The sequence below is a fragment of the Carcharodon carcharias genome, chromosome 3 (assembly GCF_017639515.1).
Source record: "Carcharodon carcharias isolate sCarCar2 chromosome 3, sCarCar2.pri, whole genome shotgun sequence".
Classification (NCBI taxonomy): Eukaryota; Metazoa; Chordata; class Chondrichthyes; order Lamniformes; family Lamnidae; genus Carcharodon; species Carcharodon carcharias.
In genome coordinates this window covers 55133186-55155975 of record NC_054469.1, presented here as the reverse complement: position 1 = coordinate 55155975, position 22790 = coordinate 55133186, and the positions used below count along the sequence as shown (strand labels likewise).

Sequence of the window (22790 nt, the reverse complement as noted above, 5' to 3'; positions counted from 1 at the left end):
GCCGGCCAGGAGCATACTCTCGTACACTTCTAGCAGGTCCGGGCCGATCCAGTCCCACAGAGCCGAATACAACTCAGTCGGCAAGCCGTCGCTTCCGGGAGTTTTACTCTTCTCGAAGGACTCAAGGGCCTTAGTCACTTCGTCAGGAGTTAGCGGTTTGTCCAGGCTCTCCCGTGTACTGTCATCTAAGACCTCCGTGATAGAGGACAGGAAGGACTGGGAGGCCTTGCTGTCTATGGGCTTCACGTCATACAATCCAGCATAAAAGGATTTGCTGATCCTCAAAATGTCAGACTGCGATGACTTTACTGAGCCGTCTTCTTCCTCCAGGCTGCTGATCACAGAGCTCTCCCTATGTACCTTTTGGAAGAAGAAACGTGAGCACGTCTCATCCTGCTCCACGGAGCAGACTCTGGAAGGGAAGATGATCTTGGAGGCCTCCGGGGCAAAGAGCGAGGCTTGCTGGCTCTTCAGCTCTTGGAGTTCCTCCTTGACATCGACCCCCATCAACTGCAGCCGGAGCAGATTCTGCATGTTTTTCTGGAGTTGGGATATTTCCCTCTGTTCCTTTCTAGCTTTCTGGGCGTCTTTGAGGATGAAAAACCTCTTGATGTTTCCCTTGATCACTTCCCACCAGTGTGTCAGGGACTCAAAGAGGGGTTTCACGGTTCTCCAACCTTTGAAATCCCTCTTGAGCTCCTCAATGTTCTCTGGAGTCAGCAGTTGCACGTTTAGCTTCCATACCCCCCTGCCAACCCTCTGGTCCTTCTCTAAGTGACAGTCAGCCAGTAGGAGGCAGTGGTCAGAGAAAAACACCGGCTTGACGTCAGTGGATCTGACCGCGAATGCACGGGACACAAACAGGAAATCTATCCTGGAACGGATGGACCTGTCAAGCCGTGACCAGGTGTATCTACACTGCGCTCCATCTGCAGGGTTGCTGAAGATGTGCACCTCGGCATCCTTTACTGTTTCCATCAGGGATCTGGACGTAGCGTCCAATCTGCTTTCGGCCCTGTCGGATCGTCCAGCCACATCGATGATGCAGTTGAAGTCACCGCCCAGAATGACTGGCCTGGAGGTCGCCAGCAGCAGTGGGAGCTGCTGAAAAACCTCCAGCCGCTCAGCCCCTTGTGACGGGGCGTAGACGTTAATTAAACGGAGTGGAGCATTCTTGTACATTACGTCTGCTACGAGGAGGCGCCCGCCCACCACCTCTTTAACCTGGGAGATGGTGAAGCTGCCTCCCCTCAGCAGAATCCCCAGGCCGGAAGAACGAGAGTCGTTTCCTCCCGACCAGTTCGATGGCCCATGGGCCCACCATCGTGACCATTGCCTGTAGGAGCTGAGGTGCGGTATCGCACACTCCTGCAGAAACAACAGGTCAACTTTGACCTTGGCAAGGTAGTCCAAGGTCGCAACACCTCGCGTAGTAGATTTAATGCTACGCACATTTAGGGATACAATCTTTAAACCCATTTTAAAGCATTTAGTCTCTTAGCAAACCTGTTGTCTCTGAGAGTTCCAGACCTTTGGTCTGCTCCTTTATGCCTGTAGTGTGCTCAAATTGTCTCACTTTGGATGGGCTGAGGAAACTGTCCTGAACCTCCCCATTGGTGATGTTCTGCTCGGGTGGCATCTGGGGGTCCGTGCAGAGAGCAGGGTTTGAAATGTCCTCTGTTGGAGAAGCTTCTCCAATCCTCTCCCCCTCTGGGGCGTTGCTGCTCCCAGCTTCCCGGAGCTGGGGTGCACTGACTGCCTCACTGCTCCCAGATTCCTGGCCTCTTCAGGTTGTGGGTAAAGTTGGGGTGCGCTGGTCTCTTCATTGTCTCCAATGTTCTGGAGCTTGGGTGTCTCGTCCTCCAACTCCCTAGCGTTTTGCCATTTCTTCTGTCGGTGCCTCCCTGGCCCTTCTTCATCCGAAGAGCTGCTGCTCTTGTCATCCATGTCAGATGGGAGACGCCTCTTGCCTCTTGTCTGGGAAGTGGCTTGGTTCCTTCTTAGCCCCTTCTTCCTTTTGGGTCTCTTCACCAGCTGCCACTCCCCCTGCTGTTTTCCCACTGCTGCCTCCTCCTCCTCCATTGATTCACTCTCCTGAGGAGTGGGAGGTTCAGGGGGCAGTGTTGTTGATTGGCTGTCTGTTGCCCCAATCTTTTCCTCCACCTTGTCTCTCTCTGTGTCCTCCTTTGTCCCGTTGTTCTCCCTGGGGGCCTTGGTGGTTGGAGTGACACGAGGCATTTCTTCTGCTCCCCCCTCATTGGCTTTGGCTGCCTGTGCATAAGTACGGCAGTGTTTGGGGCAGGTCCTGTAGAGGTGACTTGCCTTGCCACACAGGTTGCAGCACTTAGCCTGTTTACAGTCTTTTGTCTGGTGCCCTTCCTGTTTGCAGTTCTTGCAGAGGACAGCACTGCAGTTGGCCACCACATGACCAGCCTTGCCGCATGAACGACAAAGTTTGGATTGCCCAGCATAGACAAGGTAGGCACGGCTTCCCCCGATAGCGAATCTGGAAGGAGGGTGGAAGATGGCTCCCTTACCATCAGTCTTGAGTGTGACCTTAACCTGGTGTTTACATGTCCAGATCCCCAAATCATCTCTAACCACGGTGCAGCTCCCAACCTTATCGAAGTACCTGGTGAGAAAGGTGAGCACGTCGGCGACAGGGACGAAGGGGTTGTAAAGATACACCGTCACTAGCCGGTCTCGTTGCAATGGCAGAGCAAAGAGCGGCTCTGCCGTCAGGATCTTCATCTCCAGCAGGTCTTTCTTCTCCTCAAACACCTTCAGGAGCTTGACACAAGCTGCCACTTGCTTGAACATCACATCAAAAAATCCAGCGCTGGGGAAGTCCAGTAGACAGTAGATCTCCGCAGCCTCGAAACCACACAGCTTGAATAAGATCCTCTTGGTGAAGAAGGTCTGATCCATAACTATTCCTTCCTCGCTGCCCTTCATCATGACTCGGATGGTGTTAGGTACCCCATAGTATGGGGTTCGACTGGTTATAGCCATTGCTGGATGATCTTTCCCTGGCAGAAACACGATTGAAGTCTCTCCCCTGCCAGGTAAGTATAATACGTTTTTCATGTAGCATAGGTCAAAAGTTACTTTTGTTGTAAGTTGTAAATGTAAAAAGTCCAGATTCTGCCATCGAGATGCTCCTTTTAGTTTCTACCTTTTGATTAATTCTGTGTCATTGACACTCTCTTTGATTTTCTTCAATGAATGTTTGAGGTGCTTTTCTCTTTCAGTGCTATTCCCCATACAGAGATATTCTAGACTCAATGTCTAATAACTGGCTTATTTATTATTGCGCATCATGTTACCTATATTTGCATATTAGATCTGCAACACATGTAATGTTGATTGTAACTTAATTCTGTTGAGCCATTTCAGGATCTCCACAAAAATATTCTGAAGACAACCCAAGGAAAGTACTTTGAACTTTCAAGTATAGGTTACATGGCACTAAATAATAATTTAAAGCCAGTTATTAGATATTACAAGACTGTCTTTTTAAGAAGTCCCAGATTTAAAAGACTATGCTGTTGGGATTTCCCGACACTGAAATATAATCAGTTCCTCCCGTGTTTTACTGAGGACACCAATTGTCTTTACTGCTGGAGCTGTTGCTATGTCAACACATCCTGCAGACAGCCAAAATGCATCTATTAACCAGCCAAGGATAAGAATTCAGATTTCCAGCATCCGCAGTATTTTGCTTTTATCTTGAGGATAAGAATTTCTCTGGCTGCTATACATAATAACATATTTTTCTTTTTTTTTAATTCTTTCTTGGGTTGTGAATTGGCTGTTAAGCATTTTGGGACTCCCTGTGGTTTTAAACGGAGCAATGTAAAAGACATTTCTTTCTTTAATGTACGATATTAGCATTTACTATAAAAAGGTACACAGCTGCCAAAAGCCTTTCTTTTTATAAGCTAACCGAGCGAGATGGACATATAAATACTCCAGAGTTGAATATGCAAACTTTAAAATGATTGGTAGATGAAAGGGCACTTCCCCTTGTTGAAGTATGTACCCTGCCTGCAATCTGTTTTTAATCCTCCTTATGCACAATAAGAAAGCTGATTTTGTGGTGGAGTGTTTCTTTTTCTTAAGAGTGGCCTTATGATTGATAGGACATTTTCTTCTATTCATTCACGAGATGTGGGCATCGCTGTGATAATGCGACATTAGAATGATTCTTAACAGTTAGCTCCTTCAACATGATAAAGGGCCGAACAATTCCCTTTTGTAGTCCAAACACTCTTAGGCCAATTTAATGCCCTGAAAAATTTGGCACAAACTGAAATTTCAACCAGAACTTTCCTGATAAGAAGTACACGCTTTGAAATAAGCTCAGACTAATAATTATGACAATTTCAGGCATCCGAGTTTCTTGATAATATCATTTTTGATAAATTTGACTGCCCAGTTTCCCTAAGAATTGTAGTGCACTAAATAGTCCCACTTTGAGCATCTGACCTGGCTGTAAATCATGTTTATTAGCTTTATAAAAACATAGTAAGTGCTTTAGATGTTTAATGTTTCCTGTCACGTAAACTGAATATATTTCTGCATACAGGAATGTTTCTGTGGAACATCTGTCATTGTACCAGAGCTTGAAGGAACCCTCTGTGTAAAAGAAGATGGAAAAAAGTCGTGGAAACGTCGATATTTTCTCCTGCGAGCTTCTGGAATTTATTATGTTCCTAAAGGAAAAACTAAGGTCAGAAAATGTACAGATGCATTACTTTGCTCAAAGAAAATTCTTAAAAGAAAATTAAACTAAGTAATGCCTAATTAAATATCTGAAACCATAGTTCTACAGTCAGAGATGCCTACAGGCAACATGTAAAACAGTGAAAGACTGTCAGTAGGAACTCCCATGGCAAGAAAGGGCTCTTACGGAGTGAGTGCTATAAATAAAATGCCATTAAAGGTGTTTGTACTACCCCCTGGTGACAGTAACACATCCTGCAGACAGCCAAAATGCATCTATTAACCAACTAAGGATAAGAATTCATTAGGCTGCTATACATAACATATTTTTCTTTATCTTAATTCTTTCCTGGGATATGAATGTTGATGGCAAGCCCAGCATTTGCTGCCCATCACTAATTTCTCTTGAGAAGGTGGTGGTGAGCCACCTTCTTACACTCTATCTGGTGTAACTCCCCAACATTGCTGTTAGGAAGGGAGTTCCAGGATTTTGACTCAATGACAATGAAGGAATGGCAATATAGTTCCAAGTCAGTTGGTGTGTGGCTTGGAGGGGAACTTGCAGGTGGTGGTGTTCTGTCATGAAAAGATAATAATTTTCATAATGTTATTGGGATTTATTGTAAGGTAGGAATAATGGGATCTGGATAGTGTGTGTGTGTGTGTGTGTGTGTCTGTGTGTGTCTTAATTGAATTAAAGACAAATGGTCTGAAGGCTTTCATGTATCAGAACAGAAGCTAGGTTTGAAATGCTAAATAAGTAAACATGGCTGAAGTTTGAGAACATGAGGTGTAAAGGAATATTTGCATTTTTAGATAAACCTGAGTAGTCTGAATTTCCAAAGAGAGGGTGAAATGTTACAGTTAGCCAGAAGAAGCTAAACAGTGGGCAGGATATTGAGGTCAGCGAGCGGGGGGCGGAACTCTTGACCTCACCCCACGTCATTTCAATTTTCAGGTCAGCGGGGGTGCAGCCAAATAAGCTGTGCACCCACCAACCTGTCAATGGCCAACTGAGGCCATTAAAAAACTAATTGAACTAGTTAAAGGACCAGCCGATCCAACCTTAAGGTTGGCGGGCAGGCAGGGAGCCCTGGTAGGCTTCAGAAAAAGCATGAAACCTCATCCATGGGTGGGATGAGGTTTCATGTAGGTTTTTAAAAATTTAATAAAAGTTTAATTAAAAGTGATGGACATGTCCCAACTCACGTGACAGTGTCACATGCGGGAACATGTCAGGGAAATTTTATTTTTCTACATTTAACATTTTTAAATTTGGCACCGATCTCCCCGAGGCAGCACTTAGCCTCAGGGAGATGAGTGCACGCTTTCATGCACATGTGCAAAAGGGCGTACTCTCGGCTTATGGAATCCTCCCCCCACCCGCACGCTTCCTGGCAGACGTCACATAAAATGGCAGCGCACCCGCTCCTGAACTTCCCCCACCAGTGGGGGGAAAATTTGGCCGAGTATATTTATTTTTCCCAAAGCTTACTGATAAAATTGGTACTTTGAAAGATTTTTGTTGTTAGAAAGATAAAGTCCAAAGACATAGTGAAACAATTAAATTTGTATTCAAAGGGGAAAATATGCATAAAGGAGAGAAGGCTATGTGTAAGAGGAAGGAATTCTAAGAGCTAACAAGTATGAAAAGCCTCCAGCCTCTATGTACCAAGCTGCTGCCTATAGGAACCAAAGCTAAAAGAATTCACTATGAATATCCCTGTCCAGGGTCTTGCATGCTTTGCCCGGGTCTGTGAAAATCTATTTTGTTTTTACTGTTGCCTTAGCGGGGGTGTAACTGGGAATCAGATTAATTATGGGGGCTAGGAGTTATCATAGTAGTAATTTGTAACCTATGTATGTGCTTAAAATTATTTTTTTATTAATAAACGTTTAATTTATTTTTGTAAAAAACCTCTGAAACTCAATGGACTTATTACTACTGAATTCAAGGCACACATCTCATTATAAAAATACAAATTGCAAAACAGTTGTGGCAGTTGTTTCAAGTTTCCCTCTGGGATTTGAGCAGCTTAGCATTTACCATCTACTGTGTCATAACATGTTCCCATGGGTCTGCTAACCTTGTCTTCTAGGATATCATGATTATGGGTTTGGGAGGGGTAAATAGGTTTGTGAAAAGTTCCTGTGTTGAAAATTTTGAACAAATTTGAAAACACATTCTAAATAAGTTGACTTTTTCAACAGACATCTCGTGATCTGGTTTGTTTCATTCAATTTGAGAATGTCAATATTTACTATGGAATGAGTTACAAAGCAAAATACAAAGCGCCAACTGATCATTGCTTCATACTGAAGGTAAACCATTACAACTATATTTAAAGCATTAGTTGCTTTTAGTTTTCATTTTGTAAAGAATTGTTTTAATTATCAGTCAATCAGAAATTAGGAAGAGTTAGAATACAATTATGAAATATGTATGCTTGCAGCTGTCATACTAAGTCAGGGTAGAGGTGGGTATAAAGTCATTTCACAATCATGGATGTATTGTAATGTATGATACACCTGATTGGGTATTCCGTGAGGTTGACAATTCACACAAAAATTGGAATCATGTTCACTTTGCCAATATTCCTTACCCAAAAGTGTGCACAAATAGGAATACTGAGCAATGTACTGATTCCATTTGCAATTAAACTGAAATATTACACTTGGGTTCTCAGAGCTCTGGATATCCTTTGGCCTTACCAATCAAAAGGTAGGACACAATCCATGCAGGCTTATACCAAAATTTTATTCCAAACATCTATTTTTTTTTAAACATGGAGTTTACCTCTGTCCCACCAGGTTGGCATGCAGTAACCAAAATTCCCAGATGTAGTCACTTTGAATTCCATGGGGTCATCATATTCCTGTGGTATATCATCCCAAATGCAGTGGACGACGTAACACCAGTGATATGAAAGCATCTTCCAATTTATCTCTGCTTGTTGGCTAAACAATGGGCCTGATTTTGCAGGGGAGGAGTTGCTGACGGTGAACTGTCAGCATTTGCTGTCATTACACTCCTGAAACTGACCACAACTTCAGGGTATTGGGCATGTGCAGATTAGCACGGAAATCCTGAAGACAGGCTTCACTGTGGACCTTCCCTGACCACACCCTCCCCTTAGCCAGCAATCACTAGAATCAGCGAGAATTTCAGCCTTCCCACTCGCTGTTAGAAACCCCTTAAAAAGTTACACCTTGTTCATTCAGATGTAACCAGGGGCGGGATTTTTTGGATGGCAGGGTTTCCTGCTGAGCCACCCAAAGAGTCAATGGGGAACGCATCCTCACTAATATTGGCTGCCTGTGGCCGTGTTACACTTGGCAGGGCATTACTTAGCTAAGGGCAAGGCTTCTGCCCCCATCCATGGAGAAGCTGCTGGTTCAGAGAGGTGCTGGCCAAGTCCCAGCAGTACCAGGTTCGAGGTGTGAACACTGCTGAGATTACAGGAAATCCCTGAAGAGGAGATAATTGAGGCTGGACTTCAGGGAAATCCAGGGTATCAGCAGGGCCAGGCTGACAGACCCCAACGATGGGATTGGGGGTCAGGTTTAAGAGGCCGGGAGGATGGTTAAAGTAGGGTATGACCTGGTGGGGAAGGGTGCCTCTGATGGGCACAGGGACCACCATGGTCGGAACACCAACTCCCCAAACCCCACACACATCAGCTCACCTAGGAAAAGCTACCTGGCTACCCACCTGGCATGGGCCTCTCTCTGCTGTGGGCAAGATAGCGGTGGGACTGGGATGAGGCACTCAGTGGCTATTAATTGGCCCTTTAAGGGCCTCATTAGACAATGTGATCAATAGGCAACGTGAGTAATAACATTTGATAAGCAACTGAACTGATACTGAAAAAGTAATTTTATAATTGTGGAGTGGTGCTAAATGGTTAGTAGATTATTTAAGGCAATTTTTAAAATAATTTTTTTTAAATGTTTTTCAAAATATTTTCTCTTCTACGTTCACCCCATGTGCATGTCCCAGTCTTTAATCTGGTCTATGTAAACATTTTTAAAAAGTGATTTTATTTTTGTGCTTTGAGTGTCTCATTTGGGGTGTTGGTGAAAATCTTTTAATGTGATTGACTTCTTGGCCAGCCTGACGACATCGCTTGAGCTCCACGCTATTAATGCTCATTAAAGCACACTGCAACCAGTTGTAGTAGCATTGCATGGTGCTGGAGGTGACTATCTCAACAGAGATACCACTAGATCTCACAGTGAGACTTATTTCATGGGCAAGGGCAGGAACACTTGCTTTATTGCTTTTTCTTCCAAATCTGGTTCATATTATTTGATTCACATTGGCTTTGTGTCATCAACCCAGATATTTGAGCTGTTCAGATCCCACCTCACTTTTTCAACAACCTGAACGAATCTTTTCTGCCATGACATGTAAAGCTTGTATTATGCTACATGATGACATTGGTGTTCAGTGCTGATAGCATCATGATGGACAGTGTTTTCTTGCTTTCAAGCTAAATTTATAGTGTGCAGGTTTTCTATTACTAGGGGTTTATTGGGGTTTTTAATCTGTCACTTTACTAGTAATAAAAGCAATGCAATACAATTATGTTACCCCGGAAGGGATTTTGTTCGGATACGTGTATATTCAGTTTTTGGGATGGTTCGGCGGTGCAGGAGAGCAGGGATATTGCCACATCCTTTCACAATAAATCTGAAATGGTCATAAACATATGCAAACAGTAATGACACTGCAGTTGTTTCTTGACTCAAATGTATTACACAACTCCCAAGTGTGGATACAAGCATGTCCCCCTTCCCCAAAGAAAATCCAGTAGAATTGAATATCAGAATGTTTCATAACAACTGACCAAGCCAACTGAAGCTCCACCTTCACGCAGCAACTTTTCCTCTCACGTGGAATAAGCTGCATTTTCCACTTTGTTTTATGTCTCCAAGATACCAATCTGCTAGATTTGAAAAACTTTTGTTCAAGGGGTAAATGTCTTTCACCTTTGTCAGGCTGTCCCAATATCTCTCCTGAAAACCTTGATCTATATGTTTGTGTGTAAAAACCTACAGTTGATTACATTCTAGTTTTAAACGATCAGAGATTAGTTCCAGATTTGATGATCAATTTAATTTTCTAGCACCCCCAGATTCAGAAGGAGTCACAATACATCAAGTACCTATGTTGTGATGATCCCTGGGCTCTACAGCAGTGGGTAACTGGGATACGAATAGGAAAGGTGAGTGAAAAATGGAAATGTTGAAATTGTTTCTGAAATGGAGTAATTAAAACATTAAACAGTAAACATTAGCAAACACAAAGCTTATCTTACATATAGTTTTGCTTGTTTTTTTTTGTTTGCAAGTGCACTTTAAAGTTTTCTTCGCTCTTTGAACTATGCCTTTTCAGCTTAGACCCTCCCTAAGAAGGCAGCTGAGAACCTGCTCCTAAGCTACTGTTAACATTTGCCCAAGGCAGTTACCTTGACTAATGTGGGAGCAGCTCAAGCTGACTAGTTATATTTATATTGTAGATATCCTAATGTTTAAATGCCATGTAAAATTTAATTGTCCCAGAGGAATAAATTGTTTCATTTAATCGATTGAACCAGACCCTCAGTTCCATTATCACCTCTATGTTGTCAGAATTTTAATTGGCTGCAAGTCCTGGATAAGTTAGAACCTACTCCAACTGAACAGAGAGAAAATCAACAGTTTTAAAAACAAAAAACTGCGGATGCTGGAAATCCAAAACAAAAACAGAATTACCTGGAAAAACTCAGCAGGTCTGGCAGCATCGGCGGAGAAGGAAAGAGTTGACGTTTCGAGTCCTCATGACCCTTCGACAGAACTGATTGAATGTTAGAAGAGGGTTGAAATATATGCTGGTTTAAGGTGGGGTGGCGGGGGGGTGTAGAAAGAGAAGTGGGGTGGAGGTGGTGTGGTTGTAGGGACAAGCAAGCAGTGATAGGAGCAGATAATCAAAAGATGTCACAGACTGGAACAAAGAAGTGTGGAAGGTGGTGATATTATCTAAACGAATGTGTTAATTAAGAATGGATGGCAGGGCACACCAGGTACAGCTCTAGTGGGGGTGGGGTGGAAAGACTAGCCCAGCATACAAGATTTAAAAATAATGGAAAAAGGTGGGAAAAGAAAAATCTATATAAATTATTGGAAAAAACAAAAGGAAGGGGGAAGAAATGGAAAGGGGGTGGGGATGGAGGAGGGAGTTCAAGATCTAAAGTTGTTGAATTCAATATTCAGTCTGGAAGGCTGTGAAGTGCCTAGTCAGAAGATGAGGTGCTGTTCCTCCAGTTTACGTTGGGCTTCACTGGAACAATGCAGCAAGCCAAGGATAAACATGTGGGCAAGAGAGCAGGGTGGAGTGTTAAAATGGCAAGCGACAGGGAGGTTTGGGTCTTTCTTGCAGACAGACTGCAGGTGTCTCTCCAATGTAGAGGAGACCGCATTGAGAGCAACGAATGCAGTAGACTAAGTTGGGGGAAATGCAAGTGAAATGTTGCTTCACTTGAAAGGAGTGTTTGGGCCCTTGGACGGTGAGGAGGGAGGAAGTGAAGGGGCAGGTGTTGCATCTTTTGCGTGGGCATGGGGAGGTGCCATAAGTGGGGGTTGAGGAGTAGGGGGTGATGGAAGAGTGGACCAGGGTGTCCCGGAGGGAACGATCCCTATGGAATGCCGTCAGGAAGGATGAGGGGAAGATGTGTTTGGTGGTGGCATCATGCTGGAGTTGGCGGAAATAGCGGACGATGATCCTTTGAATGCGGAGACTGGTGGGGTGATAAGTGAGGACAATGGGGACCCTATCATGTTTCTGGGAGGGAGGAGAAGGTGTGAGGGCAGATGCGCGGGAGATGGGCCGGACACGGTTGAGGGCCCTGTCAACGACCGTGGGTGGAAAACCTCGGTTAAGGAAGAAGGAGGACATGTCAGAGGAACTGTTTTTGAAGGTAGCATCATCAGAACAGATGCGACGGAGGCGAAGGAACTGAGAGAATGGGATGGAGTCCTTACAGGAAGCGGGGTGTGAGGAGCTGTAGTCGAGGTAGCTGTGGGAGTCGGTAGGCTTGTAATGGATATTGGTGGACAGTCTATTGCCAGAAATTGAGACAGAGAGGTCAAGGAAGGGAAGGGAAGTGTCAGAGATGGATCATGTGAAAATGATGGAGGGGTGGAGATTGGAAGCAAAATTAATAAATTTTTCCAAGTCCAAAATCAAAACCATCTTACTCAGCTCCCACCAAAACCTCTGCACACTTGCTTCTGATTCCTTTTTGCTCCCCAGCTCCACATTTGCAATGAAGTAGTGTCCAGTCCAGGAATCCTGTTCAACCCTGCACTAAGGGCAGAATCTTCTGTTCGGCAAGTGGGGGCCGCTGACCTATAAAATGATGCAGGGTGATGTCGGGCGTGCATCCCAACATCACCCCACGTCATTTAGATTTTCAGGTCAGCAGGCTCGCAGCCAACTCGGCTGTGCACCCGCCGACCTGTCAATGGCCTATTAAGGCCATTAAAAAACTAATTGAAATTATTAATGGACCTGCCTGTCCAACCTTAAGGTTGGTGGGCAGGCTGGGAGCCCAGGCAGGCTTCTGAAAATGCATTAAACCTCATCCACGGCAGGATGAGGTTTCATGAGTGATTTAAAAATCTCAGAATATTTCAAAATGAATGTTATGGACATGTCCCAACTCATGTGACTGTCACATGAGGGGACAGCGAAATTTTTTTCTCATCTTTATTTGAAGTTTTAAATCTGAGCCGATCTCCCTGAGGCAGCACTTTGCCTCAGGGAGATCTGTGCGCTCTTTCACACGCATGCGCAAAAGTGCCCACTCCCAGCTCAGGAAAATGCGCCCCTCCCCTCCCGCACAGGGGGCGCATAGCGCTTCCTGGTAGACATCATGCTGGGTGGGCCTTACATGGCCGGCCCACGTAAAATGGCAGTGCGACTCCAACTGGGGGGCGCCAATTGGGAAGCCACCTGCTCGTGCCCGCTCCCACACATCCCCCCCTGACGGGGGGAGAATGTTGCCCTAAGCTCCCAGCCCACATTCTATCTCTCACCAAGGCTCCACCTCCACATTACCCACCTCCAATCTTAGATCACTCCCACAAGTGTCGAAACACTTATCCACCCTTTTGATACCTCAAGATTCAACTTGTCCAATGTTCTTCTCAATGGCCTCCCAACCTCCATTCTATACGAGTGCAGCTCATGAGAAACTCTGTTGCCTTCATTGTGAAGTCCAGAAAGTCTCCAATAATTGTCACTTCTGTTTTTATCAATCTCCCCGGCTGTTTACGCCCCACTTCACTGGATTCAAAGTCAGTTCCTTGTTTATTGCCTCATCCATTCCTAAGTCCAGAAGCTTCTCCAATCCTATAGCCCAGCATAGTAGCTAGGATCCTTTGACTGTGGCCAGCTGTATATCAGCTCTCACCACCACCATTTTCATTTCTTTATCAGAGCTTTCAAACGTCTTAGTTCTACTCTCTGAAACTGCCTTCATAAACTCTTTCGCTTTGCTAATTCTCTCTCTACATTTAAAAAAAACACACATTTGTTATTCTCTTCGATTCCTTCTTTGTGAAGCCCCACGCAATGTTTTATGTTAAGGGGATTATATAAATGCACATTGTTCTTGAACAAGACTTTGTTCTGGGGTAAATAACTGAGGGTGACTGCCTGTCAGGCAGGAGTGTCTGCAACACAAGACCACAGATGAACTGAGAGTAGTTATGTCTAGTGATGGGTATGGGGGGGTGGGGGACAGAGGCGGGGTGGAAGAGATCATGGTGGGAGGGGTGGGTGGTTAGGGGAAAGGATCTTGAGCGCTTAGGGGTCCAATCTTGAAGGTGAGCAGATGGTGGTTGGCTAAGGGAGTTTGACTGTGACAGCAGGGTGGAGCAGACAGGTTGTGGGGGAATTTATTGTGGGGGAAACACTCCTGCTCCTCCTGGATGCAGCCTTTCTCACCTCCCTTCACCAGCTAGGTTTCCCAAGATGAAGAAAATCCTGCCAACTTTGGTTAAAGCAGAATCACTTAAAATAAAACACAGCCTCATTAAAATATTAAAATGACCAGTCTACCTCGTCAGGGCCTGCTGCTCATGCTGTCGAGAATGTTAGGTTTCAGCAAGGTTAGGTTCCTGTTTCATTATTTACTTTGTTAATTTTGGGGCTTAACATTGTCTCTCCTGTAATTTTTTTACATATATTTTTCAGCTAGTTATTACACTTCAGCCAAATAGATACCACAGGTTGGCATGGCAGCATCATATATGCAAATAAGTCAATCTCTGATGCATCCCTTAATATGAATATTCAGTAATGGCTGTCAGAACCCAACTGTCCCTTGCCAAGGCCTCTGCTGTCACACTCAGTTGTTTGACCAGGATTTACCTGAATTAACCAAATTCATCTGTACAATAAAAAATTAAGGCTGACAGTCAGTTGGATAAAGATCTTCACTCACTGTCTCATGGAGGATTACATGTGCTCTTTTCTAACATAATATATTAGATATACATAATATAAGTTCTCCTTTCTGTTTTTAGTACAGTAGGACATTGTATGACAATTACAAAGTGGCAGTGCAAAGGGCTGGTCTGGCATCACGATGGGCAAATTTGTCAAATGTGGAACCTATCCATACTACAAGCACCATTCCAGGTATATATTCATGCTTTTGTTTAGTTTCCAGGTTCTTTTTCCTATAACAATGCATTGACGGTCTCAATTTTTTTGTGTGTTTTAGATCATTTTTAGGAACAGAAAAAATCTCATTAGTTTCAATGGAATCCCAACTATTATATGTCTCAATCTTTTCTCTGTTCAGCATAGAAAGAATTTTCATTTATATAACCCCTAATTATCTTCCTCCGGCCATCCTTAAGTACTTCACAGCCAACTTGTTGCTTTTGAAGTCTAGTCACTGTGTTTAATAAGCAAAGTTAGCACGGTTCCACAAACATCATGACTATCCAGTTATCTCTTTATTGGTATCAGTTGAGGGTGGAATACAATGTCATGGAATTTTTTTACATTCAACTAAATAAGCAGCAGCATCCTCAGTCCAACATATCATTTGAACATCCCTCAATAAGTACCAATTTGTCAGCCTAGAGTAGCTGCCTAAATCCTGGAGGAAGGCTTGAACCCACAACCTTTGGATGTAGAAGCAAAAGTGATACCAACAGAACCAAACCAATGTTTATCTAATGTCATCATTCAATTGTCTATCAAACCTATCTTTGTTTGCTTAAATCATCTTTTCCTGGTAATAAATTTCATAACTGTAACCCTTTGGGTGAAAAAGTTCCATCTGACTTTCCTTATCACTTAGTTTAATTTTCCACTTGTGTCCCCTGATATTTGAACTCTTTGCCATAGTGAACAATTTGCCTCAACAATGTTGTCAATTTCATTTCATAATCTTAAATGTTGCTTAATTCCCCTCTTTTCTAAAGGAGACAAGTTTGACTTCTTTAACTTTTACTCATACCTCAAATTTCTGATATTTGGAATTTGGATTTTTGAAGTCAGGATCAATTATTGAAAATATATGTTTTGTGTCCTCATGACATTGACTGCTGGCTATGTGAGGCCAAAGTTGGGGCTAAAGAATAGTGATCAGGACACAAGTACACAAACCTAGAACTTTCTGATCACAGTATGAAAAATCCAGATTGTCTTCTCTGCTTGCATGAAAATTCAGAACTTATGTACTCATCTGTCAATGTTTATGTACACACATTGCGGCAAGTCTAACATTGTATCTTATAATTATGTAAATTGATGAAAGGATTGTCGCTATTGTACTTTTACAGCCAACAATCTGTTAATTAAAAATTGATTATAATCAAAAATTATTACTTAAGACAAATATTTCCAAATGGCACCACTTAGGATATATTTGGGTTAAGGAGTTCGCCTGCTGCTTCATTCCATATCTCACGCAGGGACGGTTCAGCAAAATAATAAAGCCACTATCACATCAGTCATTAAAACTGATCCAGAAGGAATAAGAATTGGGTGGATTAAGCTAACGGTAAATTCTGCTTTTCAACAAAATAATTCCACAGAAAAGCGGATACACTTCAATCTTTTCAAGGATGTTAACGTTCTTTGATCTTTTTTCCCCTTCCGATCCCCTTTGTCATCCTGACCCTATCAAAAATGTATTCAGTCCCAGAGGTAGGGAGAGCAAGCTGCTGTGAGGGTACCTTTAATGTCATTCAGCAGCTGGACACCAGGAGGCGTGTGTGAACAGCCAGCTGGAATTTCTGGGGTGATCTTCCCACCTTCCTTTCTACAATCCACCTAACTCTTTCCTGGCTGCGATTGGAAATTTAGCAAAGTGGTAGATTAGGCCTCCAATCCCTTAGTTTTTAATCTCATCCTAAAACTGAAATAAATTAGGTATATTCTCCTTTAATTTCGCTGACCTTTTGTGTGTTTAGAGAAAAAAGGTTTTTGAACAAAGCTGTACTTCTAACCAATTGATCCTTGTTGTTTTATATTGGTCTGTCTGCCACTTATAAGTTCCTATTAAGTTTTTTTTTCCATCTTGTCATTAAGCTGCTCCTCAACCAAATGGACATCTAAGACAACCCCAGCAAGCACCGAACCCAGTCAGCCCTGGGTTTTCTGATGCCTGGATGCGTGCAGAGGTAAGCAAAGTGAAAATGAAGAGAGATGGGGGAATTATTTCTGTGAAATCTTTAGCAACTAATAAATACATGGATTTTCTCTAGAAGTTTGACTACACTGCCTTCTGTATCACAGACACTAGTTTTTGTTTAGCTGGCTGGATCGGCTGTAGTACGGAAAGTTTCTTGAAAGCTGGCTTTACACCTTGCTACCTTCTGTTCTCTGGGTCCCTAGTATAAATGAGTACATAGAGCTTTCAGTAAACTTTGCTCACTGCAGTTGCCACAGCACAATGTATAAAGAGCATTAGGTTCTCTTTAAATGATTGCTGCCCGTAATACCAGCATGTTGCTGCATTGCATTAATAGTGATATGTGCTTGACAATCTTGCATAATTACCTCAGTGGGAAAGCACAGATTAAGCCCGATTGCAATCCTGAGCACAATCATTTTTCGCTTAGAACGTAACATTTTACATTAACAATGAGCCTGAAATTCAAATGCACCTTACTAGTAAGTGCACATGACATGGGTAAATTGTGTAAGATTCTGCTGTCATCACACAATCTCACAGGCCTGAAGCATGAAATCATATGGGGAACAATGAAGCATGGGTGAGCCTCTTCAAAATAGTACATTTATTAGAGTTAGTTCCACGATCCGCTGAATTTCACAGCTTCCAATGAGGCTCTGCCACAGTATGTACCTCAGCTATAGTAAGAAAGTACATCAGGAGCTGAGACCTGGGACCTACACAAACAGGTTTCTTAAGGAGATTATTATCTCAATTTCAGTTAAAAGTAGAGTTTTTTGGGCAGAATCATCCCAAATATGCACTAAGTGTGGTAGCAGGTAGATACCTGCCGGCCACAACGGTGGCTTTTCACGCCGTATCGCTCTGGCCCACCGCATTAATTATGCATTCCTGGCGTACGCACCATTTCAATGGCAGGTGGGCTCCGATTCGCCTGTCACACCATCACCTCACCACTTCATCACGCCAGACACCACATTTAAAGTACAGCCGCACTCAGTGCTCCCAGTCCATGAATGCAGCAAAGAAGACATGGCACCAAAAGGCAAGACAACTGCAGCCCTCAAGCACCTTTTGGATGCTGTGGAGGCCTGCTGTGATGTCCTCTACCACCGTTCTGGCCGCAGGAGGGGCAGCAACATTACCACTCTGGCTTGGTAGGTGATGGCAGTGGTGATCAGTGCCAATGTTGCACAGAAGAGGCTGGCCATCCAATGCAGATAGAGGATGAATGATCTCATCTGTGCAGCCAGGGTAAGGCAACCATCTCATCTCTCTAAACTCACACACTCAAGCCCATCACATATTCACTGGCTCAATGACTGTCAGATCAAGACACATCACCACCCATTCTCACACACATACCCTCACATGTCCATCTGGCCTCATCTCCTCTGGAGACTGTCTCCTCAGCCCTCACTATTTTCAGGCCACTTGCACAGATCAACATGTGCCCCCACACACACCCTGGTACCCCAGTACAGCCCTTGTCCTGCGATCTCTTCCCTTGCCTGTGGCCACTTCTCCCCCTTCCCCAAGAAAGATCTTACTCTGCAGCCATTGAAAAGCCACCCACATATGGCTGATCAGGCAGGTAGAGACCTACCCATGAGCCTCCCTAAAAGTGATGTAGTGCTGACTGTGAACCTGGAATTGAAGACTGCAAGTGCTGACCAAAACAAGGTAGGCAAACAAACCTAGAAATACTGAATGAAGTGCAGCCCGCCAAGTGCACGCCTTATATATGCTGTTGTGAAACACGTCACCATGTTTTCCTGCTGACATGGACAGATGATCCAGTCGGGGTGGGATGAGTTCGGTGGGCTGGTCTTACAATGATACATTGGCAAGTGGAGCGGACAACTGCAAACTGGTTTCATGACATTGTGAAGCCAAATTTTGGCCTTCTTGCCATATTGTCCATTAATGCCACCAACACACCTGACGCCAGCGGGCATGGAAAACCCCAGCCTTTGTGTTTGGATTGACACTTCGCTAATTTTCTTTCAAAAATTAGTTGGTTTCATAGACCGCCATTTTGATTTTTCCCCTTCATGAAACTTTGTCTCTGGTGACACCTGAATTGAGCCATATGAATCATACGAACGTTAAGGAAGTTTCTTCGGGTGGGTGCTACATGCTTAAGATGAACATGAGCTCATGAGGCATAAACAAATGCAGCTGCAATGTTAATTGTCACTATCCCAGAATCATAGCAATAGACTCTTCCGCAAGTACTTACAAATGTCAAAGATCTATATTTATACCTCCACTTCACAACACAATAGTCACATAGTTGATTCATCTGCTGCAGTGTGGCCAGAAGGCAAAGTTGGAGCTCAAACAGCTCATAGAATCATAACATAATAGACTGTTATGACACAGGAGGCCATTCAGCTCATCATTCCTGTGCTGGCCCTTTGAGAAAGCTATCCCATTAATTCCATTCCCCAGTTCTTTCTGTATAGCCCTGCAATTTATTTCATTTTCAAATATGTATCAAATTACTTTTCGAAACTTACTATTGAATTTGCTTCCTGGTGGCACATTCCAGGTCAAAACAACTCACTGTGCAAAAAATGTCTTCTCATCTCCTTCTAGTACCTTTGTTAATGATGTTAAATCCATGTCCTCTGGTTATTGACCCACTGGCCTCTAAGATCTTCTGTTTACTCAATTTCAAACACCTCTATGAAATCTCCTTCTGTGCTCCATGGAGAACAATTCAAGCTTCTCCAGTCTCTCCACATAACTCATCCCTGGTATCATGCTAGTGAATCTCTTCTGCACCTTGTCAAAGGTGTAGACATCCTTCCTGAAGTGTGGTACCCAAAATTGGACACAATACTTTAGATGAGGCCTAATCAATAATTTATGAAGGTTTAGGCTTTTTTTGCTTTTGCACTCATAGACTCTACTTATAAAGTCAAAGATCTCAGATGCTTTCTTGATGAGTCCTGCCACTTTCAAAGATTTGTGTAGTGAACCCATCAGATATAAAACGGTACTCTTTTTAAGGTGGTACCACCTCTCTATTCCAGATATCAAACCTGGTCATAAGATGTAATACACTGAATTATTGGAAGTTGAGACACTTGGCTAATTAAACCAGAAAAATATGGCCAGTAACTGGAATGTTGAACAACAAAATTAGGGGATCAAGGAAGATTCAATGTTTGCTACATGAATGTATGATCCATATAATAACATTTATTTTCAATTTGAAGGAGAAGAGGACATATAACACTGATACCAACATCCCACCACCTGCTCCACCCATGTACGATGAAGAAGAGGATCTACCGCCTCCACCCCCATCCTTTGAACCTCCCCCTCCACCTTTACAGCCTCCTCAGCTGCCAGCAGAGCCTTCCAAGCCAAAGCCAGGTGCTCCTCCACCACCCATCCGACATTCTCCATCTGCTACTTCTGCTGTGCCACCTCCTACTTTAATCAAACGGAAAAATTCAGGTGCCAGTAACGAACCAAAACCAAGCACTCGCTTCGCTGATTTACCTCCACCTCCTCCGGATCCAGAGAATTTTCCAGAACCACCTCCTGATTTTCTGCCACCTCCTCCTCCATGCTTCAACAGCAATTCCGGAGGAACGCCACCGCCACCGCCACCTCCTCCTCCACCACCTTCTTCTACCCCAACCATCAATGCTGTGAAAAGGCCACTTGTGCCAAAGAGGAGTGAGAATGCCGTGGTGACCCCCAAAATTAGACCTGGAGGAGATGGATCCTCGGACAAGCCAGACCTTATGTCAGATCTCATGAAAGTCCTACAGAAGAAAAGAGCTGCACTGAATGAATAAGCACAAGCGATTTAACCAAAGATTTGTGTCCATACTTACTTTGCAGTTTATGTGACACTAAACCATTTACTAAAAACAGCTCAAGTAAAGTAGGCTCATATTGGCAAATAGTCTGGTTATCACAAGTAAAGAAGAAGCATTTGAACACAGTGCCGGAGGCACCTGCAACAATGAAAACAAGCAATGTATTAAAATGTTGCATTATCAAAGAAAATATCTATATGGTTATACAGCTGGTTTGTTAATTTTTCCATAATTGTACATATGTGATGTTCTGTTTTGTTTTACAACAATATCCATGTTACTTTAAGATGGTGAATTTAAATTCCTTCTGATAGCAATTATGATGTGGTGTTGGTCCAGAAAAACCAGGAAATCTGTGCTGATTTAGTTGAATTCAGGTACACCAGTGCCAAAGCCATTCTATATAATCTCTAGATTAGAAGGATATGAAACAGCCAGAGTTTCTACTTCTGATTGCCTTCCTGCTGTAAGATAGCTAGATCAGATAAGCTCAGGATCATGGCTCAGCTATGAAGCCCCTTGTGGTCAAACAGCCCAATGCCTCATCTAGGCTCATACATAAACAATAGCTATTTGGACCAACTATTAAAACGGCTTCTTCTACCTTTGGAACTGGTTTCTTCTTTATTTCAGTCCAGCAGGAAAAAAATAAGCAATTTTTATGAAAATAATCACCAGCCATGGATTTAAAACTGTTTGGTTTCCATTTCTTTCCAGTTAGCAGAAATAGCCCATTAAAAAATGCTGAGATTGTAAAAACAATAAAGGGGCTGGAGGAAGAGAGATGTCAATTGACTGTCAATTATAGTTCAGATTATTTACTGGCTTAGTTTAAACTTTCACTGTTTCAATTTTGAACCACTCATTATTGTAGTTTTAAATTAGAGATTGCAGTTTTGAATCACAGAATTAGAATGGTTAAAGTACAGAAGAAAGCTATTTAGCCGTTATGTATATGTCTCTCTGCAAGAACATTTCACCAAGTGCCAGTCCCCCAACTTAACCCCATAGCCCAGCGCTTTCTTTCTTTTCAGATAATAACTCATTACCCCTTGAATGCTTCGATTCCACCTGTCTCCACCACAGTCTTTGGCAGTACATTCCAGATCTTAACCACTAGCTGCATGAAAAGTTTTTCCTCATGTTGTCATTGCCTTTTTTTGTCAATTACCTTGAATCTGAGCCCTCTGCTTCTCAATCCTTCCAGTATTGGGAACAGTTTATCCCTGTATACTCTGTGCAGACCACTCATGATTTGAATACCTCTATCAAATATCTTCTTCTATCTATGTAACTGAAGTTCCTCAACCCTGGAAACATTCTCATGAATATTTTTGGCACCCTCTCCAATGCCTACACATCCTTCCTAAAGTGTGACGCCCAGAACTGGATGTAATACTCCAGTTGAGGCCAAACTAGTGTTTTATATAGATTTAGTATAAATTCCTTGCTTTTGTACTTTGTGCTTCTGTTGACAAAGCCCAAGATGCCGTATGTTTATTAACCATTCTCTCAACCCGTCCTGCCACATTTAATGATTTATGCACACATACACCTAGGTCCCTCTGTTCCTGCAACACCTTTTAGAATTGTACCCTTTATTTTATATTACCTCTTCACTTCTTCCTACCAAAATGAATCAATTCACACTTCTCTGTGTTAAATTTCATCTGCCATTTGTCTGCTCATTCCACCGATCTATGTCCTTTTGAAGTTTTGCACTCTTCTCTTCAGTATTGCTGAAAAAGAGACATGTTGAAATTTTTCATCTTGCACTCATCAGAACACTTGGTAAGGATACCAATACAAGGGGAAAATAACAATTTATATCAATTGAGAAGAGAGTGCTGATTGGTTGGCAAGTGGACTCTAATTGGTAGAGGCGTTGCCATGAAGAATGCACCAGTGATGGTGACTGACAGTTAACTGCCAAGCATTGTTTGAAGTTTAAACCAGGCAGCTTGATTGACCCTGATTAATCAAGGCATTGCCCTGAGGAATGAATCAGCGAATGGCTGTCACTTATTTTGCTTAGTTGAAACAGGTGCAATGTGTGTACATGTTCTTTCTGTTGGCAAAGAACAGGACCCCGTGTATTAATATATGAAGCTTCCAGTACACACAAATGTGCCACACTGCGAACCTGACTGACAATCTTAAATTGGTTGTTGGCATAATTCTTAACACACTGAGGATTATTTCACAAATGTTGTCCAATCGCAGAATCACATCTAATGTTGGACACTGTGTTTTGAATTTTGCAAGCAGGGGCTGGCAGGGTGCAGTTGCCCGTTGCAAAGAGTGGTTGGGATATGCTGTTTGATAGGATCTGCCAGTCTTTGGGATATACGGTCTACACACCTAGCATCACACTGGCACTGAAATTTATACACCACATTACTCATTTGTATGATGCGCAGAACATCTTTTTGGCTTGATGGCAGCATCCTGTTAGTGGCGAATACCACTCGCGTTGCTACTGCATAGTAGCAGCGTGAAACAGCATAAACGGACCTAAGGC

General features: G+C 43.1%; 1 protein-coding gene across 3 annotated transcripts in view; it reads left to right on the top strand.

Moving 5' to 3' along the window:
* The window catches only part of LOC121276542 (amyloid beta (A4) precursor protein-binding, family B, member 1 interacting protein), a 175132-nt gene extending 154061 nt beyond the window's left edge, over positions 1–21071 (top strand). For all 3 annotated transcript variants that reach the window (XM_041185081.1, XM_041185078.1, XM_041185080.1), the window contains exons 9-14: positions 4589–4732; positions 6937–7047; positions 9855–9953; positions 14299–14413; positions 16322–16413; positions 19655–21071. In XM_041185081.1, the coding sequence (XP_041041015.1) occupies positions 4589–4732; positions 6937–7047; positions 9855–9953; positions 14299–14413; positions 16322–16413; positions 19655–20245 (1152 nt within the window). In that variant the 3' untranslated portion in view covers positions 20246–21071. The remainder of the gene's footprint in view (positions 1–4588; positions 4733–6936; positions 7048–9854; positions 9954–14298; positions 14414–16321; positions 16414–19654) is intronic.
* Positions 21072–22790: the final 1719 nt, after the last annotated feature.